Source organism: Mesoplodon bidens (assembly GCF_964165515.1).
Source record: "Mesoplodon bidens genome assembly, chromosome: 11".
Taxonomy (NCBI): Eukaryota; Metazoa; Chordata; class Mammalia; order Artiodactyla; family Ziphiidae; genus Mesoplodon; species Mesoplodon bidens.
In genome coordinates, this window is record NC_138167.1 from 68,168,170 (window position 1) to 68,174,470 (window position 6,301).

General features: G+C 62.6%; 1 protein-coding gene across 1 annotated transcript; it reads left to right on the plus strand.

Moving 5' to 3' along the window:
- Positions 1-3,034: 3,034 nt before the first annotated feature.
- ELFN2 (extracellular leucine rich repeat and fibronectin type III domain containing 2) lies at positions 3,035-5,494 on the plus strand (the record flags this gene model as incomplete). The annotated part of the gene is made up of 1 exon (XM_081248970.1): positions 3,035-5,494. One exon carries the CDS (start codon positions 3,035-3,037, stop codon positions 5,492-5,494), a length of 2,460 nt encoding a protein of 819 aa, XP_081105096.1.
- Between the last annotated feature and the right edge of the window lie 807 nt (positions 5,495-6,301).

Here is a 6,301-nt window from a genome sequence, read left to right on the forward strand (position 1 = left end):
CTCTTCTTACACCCTCAGCATGGGCTGGGATTTCCAAGAGTCTGGCCAGCTCAGCTTTGCCTGACAGCTGATGGTTTGAGCAACTCAGATCTGAGGATGGGGTGGTCTCGATGCGGCTAAAGTTCCTCATGTGTGTGTACATACATACGCACTCATGTGGGCCACACATGTGCTTAACATGTCGACATAAGGCAGGTGCGGGCCTGTGTCCCCCGGAGACGCTCCACATGCATCCCTTTCCACCCCTCCACACACAGGCATGCCCTCATTCACTCCTACGTTCACTCCTGTAGCTGGCCAGGCAGGCACACATCCTGTGCACACAGGCATATGTGTGCACACCTGCCGGCCTGCACACCCATCTGCTTGTACACGTCAGCACACCCCTGCTCCAGTGCTCTGAGCCAGCGCACACCTGCGCGTCACCTGCATACAAATGCGGTCCCCAGACATTCCCAGCCAGAGGAGGTGCAGACAGAGGGTTCTCTGATAGGGCAGACTTGGCAACTCAGCCTCTTCCATTACAGCCTCACTGCCTGAGGGGGAGGGGAACTGAAGCCACCGGAGGGGTAGGTCTGGCCTGAGGCCCCCTAGGAGCCAGTGGCCACGTCGGATGGGAGCCCTGGTCTCCCGACTCCAGCCCTGAGAATTTTCATGGCACAGCCAAGGACAGAAACGCTCTCTGCTGCCTGTCCTTGTCCCCTTGTTGGCCAACAGCCTTGTGGTTACCCCCTCCCCTGCCCCCGTTTGGCCTCTCAGCCTAAGCTGGCCCTGCAGGGGACGGGGAGGTGTGAGGCAGACTCCCCTGGAGATCCTGATCATCACAGCCTCTGACGCTGCCTCAGCCTTTCACCCGAGGGGTCACCTGGACGCCCTGTTCACTTGCCACCTCAACAAGAACTGCCTGCCTGGGCTTCTTTGGGGACTTTTCTCCCTCTCCACTTCCCTTTCCTCTGTTCCAGCCCTCTGGGACTCAGGGCTGTAAATTGGTTTTGCTTTAACAGCAGAGGTTTCACATTTTTTCTTAAAGTGCTCTTTTTCCTGGAGTTTCCCGGGAGGAGGAGCAAGACGCAGAGGTGAACAGTCTTGTGAACAGTCTTCTGCTTTCTTTATCCAAACATGGATTTCTCTGGCCTAATCTTCACATCCCTGGCCAGTGCCCAGGGTGGAGGGAGGGAGGACCGAGTTCTTCTCGTGGTCAGGAGAGCTGGGTGTGAGTTACAAACTGATCTGGATGAGGGGCCGTTGTCTGGCTTGCTGGGTGACCGGGGCAAGTCCACCCCAGACTGAGATTCAGTTTCCCCACTTGGAAAATGAGGGTCTGTGGGCTGGGAGCCCTGCACTGCCTCCCCTGACCCTCTTCATCTTGAGCACAGGCAGCATGGCTCACCTAACTTCTCCCCCCATCAGATGGCCAGGCAGAGGCTTGGCCCCCTACTTTATAGCTGTGGAAACAGACTCAGAGGTGGTGTGCTCCATCCGGCTCATCAGGCTTGGTGGGTGGGGCTCCAGGCCTCCTGATTCCTGCTGGCTCGGGAGCCTTCATCCTGGCCCAGGCTGTGGTGTGTGTCTCTGGGCAAGTCACTGCTCCTCTCTGGGCCTCTGACTCCCCCAGCCACTGAGGGGATGCCGGCCTCTGACTCCCCCAGCCACTGAGGGGATGCCGGGCTTCGGTCACAGGATTACGGAGGCCTCTGGCTTCTTCTGCCTGAGACATCCCCTGCAGGATCCGGACCCCCTACCGGAAAGCACTTTGAGGAGGGGCTATGGAGGGTGTGTCTGGATTCCCAGACTCCCTCTCTTTCCCTTGGCCCTGCTCTTGCCTGCAGGATGAGCTCATCTTGTGCCCTCCCACTGCGGGAGACCCCAGCCTCTATGCATCCCCCCTGCCTGGGGGGCCCACAGCCATGCTGCTGTGCTCCCCCTCCCCCATGGAAGCCGGGACAAGGGAATTATTTCTGGAACAGGAGCAGTTACACAACAAATGAATTATTTATCTGTGAGCATGGAGGAGAGGAGGCATTTTGCTGGCATCTTAATTCTTTTCTGGATTGGAGGGTGGCTGCTTGGCTACGTGGCCATGTGTGCATGGGCCTGTTGTCGTACACAAGACTGTAGGTGTGTGTGTGTGTATACACCTGTCGATGTGAGCATGCCATAGAGTTCTGGCTCATGTGGGGGCCTGTGGGTCTTTGTTCAGGCAGGTGGGTGAGTGTGGACGCTAGTGTGCTGGGGCGTGTTTGTGTGTGTGTGCGCGCATGTATGTGTATGCGCCTGGCCTGTTAACTCTCCAGTCTCCCTTCTTTGCCCACTGGCTCCAGACTCTATCCCCTCCTCCCTCCCCCTCCCTTGTTTCTTTGGTCTCCCTCCTTCCATGTCCTGTGGCCCCCTCCTCCCCCTCTTGCTACCCACCCCCCCTTCTTTTTTTATGTAACACGGACCCAGAGTGCTGCTGGCACAGGAACCCCCGGGAGGGGGTGGAAATGGGACTGGGGGCCTGCACTGGAGCTTAGTGGGGTTGCTCTGAGCCTTCACACTGATCTGTCACCCCCTCTCGGTGCTGCCTTTCAGGAACCAGGTGACAGATGGGTCTCTTCCTTCCTGTCCCCGTCTCTTGCGCTCCCCCCTCAGAGCTCCGGTCTCCAGCCTCCCGTGGGAATCGTCTGAAGTTCTGAGCCCAGAACCCCAGGGGGAAGAGGAGGAGGAGGAGGGAGAGGAAGTCAAGCCTCGAGAGCCCGGGCACCCTCCCGGCAGGAAAGGAGCACCTCGGGGAAGCAGACTGGGGGGCCTGTAGCCCCCGTGGCCCTGGCCTGGCCTTGGCATCCGGCTCCTGCGGGTAGCACCCCGGCCGGCTCCCAACAGTTGGCACTGGCTCTGCCTGCCTCGCTTGGGGCCCCCAAGCTGGGGGTCGCCCCCAAGATGGTGGCGGCCCCAGGGAGGACTGTGCTGCCAGCCCCAGCCTCTGGCCGCTAGGCCACCTGCGCCCCGGCCCCCGACCCCGAGCCCGGCCTGTGAGGAGGCCGCGGCCGGAGCCATGCTGCGCCTGGGGCTGTGCGCGGCCGCACTGCTGTGCGTGTGCCGGCCGGGCGCCGTGCGCGCCGACTGCTGGCTCATCGAGGGCGACAAGGGCTACGTGTGGCTGGCCATCTGCAGCCAGAACCAGCCGCCCTACGAGACCATCCCGCAGCACATCAACAGCACCGTGCACGACCTGCGGCTCAACGAGAACAAGCTCAAGGCCGTGCTCTACTCTTCGCTCAACCGCTTCGGGAACCTCACCGACCTCAACCTCACCAAGAACGAGATCTCCTACATCGAGGACGGAGCCTTCCTGGGCCAGTCGAGCCTGCAGGTGCTGCAGCTGGGCTACAACAAGCTTAGCAACCTGACCGAGGGCATGCTGCGCGGCATGGGCCGCCTGCAGTTCCTCTTCGTGCAGCACAACCTCATCGAGGTGGTGACGCCCGCCGCCTTCTCCGAGTGCCCGAGCCTCATCAGCATCGACCTGTCCTCCAACCGCCTCAGCCGCCTCGACGGCGCCACCTTCGCCAGCCTGGCCAGCCTCATGGTGTGCGAGCTGGCCGGCAACCCCTTCAACTGCGAGTGCGACCTCTTCGGCTTCCTGGCCTGGCTCGTGGTCTTCAACAACGTCACCAAGAACTACGACCGCCTGCAGTGCGAGTCTCCGCGCGAGTTCGCCGGCTACCCGCTGCTGGTGCCCCGGCCCTACCACAGCCTCAACGCCATCACCGTGCTGCAGGCCAAGTGCCGCAACGGCTCGCTGCCCGCCCGGCCCGCCAGCCACCCAACGCCCTACTCCACCGACGCCCAGAGGGAGCCCGACGAGAACTCGGGCTTCAGCCCCGACGAGATCCTTTCGGTGGAGCCACCGGCCTCGTCCACCACGGACGCCTCGGCGGGGCCGGCCATCAAGCTGCACCACGTCACCTTCACCTCGGCCACCCTGGTGGTCATCATCCCGCACCCCTACAGCAAGATGTACGTCCTGGTCCAGTACAACAACAGCTACTTCTCCGACGTCATGACGCTCAAGAACAAGAAGGAGATTGTGACGCTGGACAAGCTGCGGGCGCACACCGAGTACACCTTCTGTGTGACCTCGCTGCGCAACAGCCGCCGCTTCAACCACACCTGCCTGACCTTCACCACCAGGGACCCAGTCCCGGGCGACCTGGCGCCCAGCACCTCCACCACCACCCATTACATCATGACCATCCTGGGCTGCCTCTTCGGCATGGTCATCGTGCTGGGAGCCGTCTACTACTGCCTGCGCAAGCGGCGCATGCAGGAGGAGAAGCAGAAGTCGGTCAAGGTCAAGAAAACCATCCTGGAGATGCGCTACGGGGCCGACGTGGATGCCGGCTCCGTCGTCCACGCCACCCAGAAGCTGGGCGAGCCCCCTGTGCTGCCCGTGTCCCGAATGTCCTCCATCCCCTCCATGATCGGGGAGAAGCCCACCACCTCCAAGGGGCTGGAGGCTGGGCTGGACACGCCCAAGGTGGCCACCAAGGGCAACTACATCGAGGTGCGCACGGGCACAGGCGGCGATGGCCTGGCCCGGCCCGAGGATGACCTCCCGGAGCTGGAGAATGGCCAGGGCTCGGCCGCTGAGATCTCCACCATCGCCAAGGAGGTGGACAAGGTCAACCAGATCATTAACAATTGCATCGATGCCCTCAAGTTGGACTCGGCCTCTTTCCTGGGGAGTGGCAGCGGTGGCGGGGACCCTGAGATGGCCTTCGAATGCCAGTCCCTCCCTGCGGCCTCCACCACCTCCTCGACTGCCACCCCTGGGGGGCTGGAGCGGCCCAGCTTCCTCTCACCTCCATACAAGGAGAGTTCCCATCACCCACTGCAGCGCCAGCTGAGCGCTGATGCCGCCGTGGCCCGCAAGACCTGCAGCGTCTCCTCCAGCGGCTCCATCAAGAGCGCCAAGGTCTTCAGCCTGGACGTGCCGGATCATCCGGCCGCTGCGGGGCTGGCCAAGGGCGACTCCAAGTACATCGAGAAGGGCAGCCCCCTAAACAGCCCGCTGGACCGGCTCCCGCTGGTCCCGGCGGGCAGCGGCGGGAGCGGTGGCGGCGGAGGCGTCCACCACCTGGAGGTGAAACCCGCGTACCACTGCAGCGAGCACCGGCACAGCTTCCCGGCCCTGTACTACGAGGAGGGCGCCGACAGCCTGAGCCAGCGTGTGTCCTTCCTCAAGCCGCTGACCCGCACCAAGCGGGACTCCACCTACTCGCAGCTCTCCCCCAGACACTACTACTCAGGTTACTCCTCCAGCCCTGAGTACTCCTCCGAGAGCACGCACAAGATCTGGGAGCGCTTCCGGCCCTACAAGAAGCACCACCGGGAGGAGGTGTACATGGCCGCCGGCCACGCCCTGCGCAAGAAGGTCCAGTTCGCCAAGGACGAGGACCTGCACGACATCCTCGATTACTGGAAGGGGGTCTCGGCCCAGCAGAAGCTGTGACCCTCTCCTCCCTGGTGAGGTTGGAGGGGGAGGGCCAGGGGCACGCGGGGAAGGGCCCGGGCGGCCAGGCGGGGCACGCTGAGGGCCGAGGCCGAGGAGTGGACGTACACGCACACCCGCACGCACGCACCCACGCACACACCTGACCACCACCTGACTGTGAACCACCACCACCCGACAATACCGGACGGGAAAACAAAGACATGTTCACCTTAAAGTTTACACACTGATACTGAAACCAGTCGTCTCTACTGTGCTGCCCAGGGACTCTGCCGGGGTGTGCGTGCTGGGTGGGGCCGGCGGGCAGGCGAAGAAGCCACAAGAGGGTGTGGGGTCTGGGGCTCTGGGACTAGGGACAGGTTTGGGGGCAAAGGAGCCCGGGGCGGGGATGGACCGAAGCCCCCCTGGGGCAGGGAGCGGGTCCCCCCAGCTGGGGGACAGGTCACTTGGAGATTTAGTAGAAGATGGACATTGGGCGTCGTTTCCTTCCTTTATGGATGGGGAAACCGAGGCCCAGAGAAAGGAATTGCTAACCCCAGGATCACATGGCAGGTGAGAGTCAGTCTCCCAACTTCCCAGCCCAGTGCAATCCCCCAGCCCCAGGAGCTCCCCCGGGGCCCTCACCCTCTGTTCACCCACTACCCGTTCTAGAGCTGTGGTCTCCTGGGGCTGTGGGACATGAGAATCAGGCGGGTGCTTTTCCTTTCTAGAAAGCCCCATGGCCATGTCCCCCACCTCCCGAGTGTGGAGCTGTGATTCATCACGTACAGGGGCCTCTGCGCCATACACACTCCCCACCCCCACCCC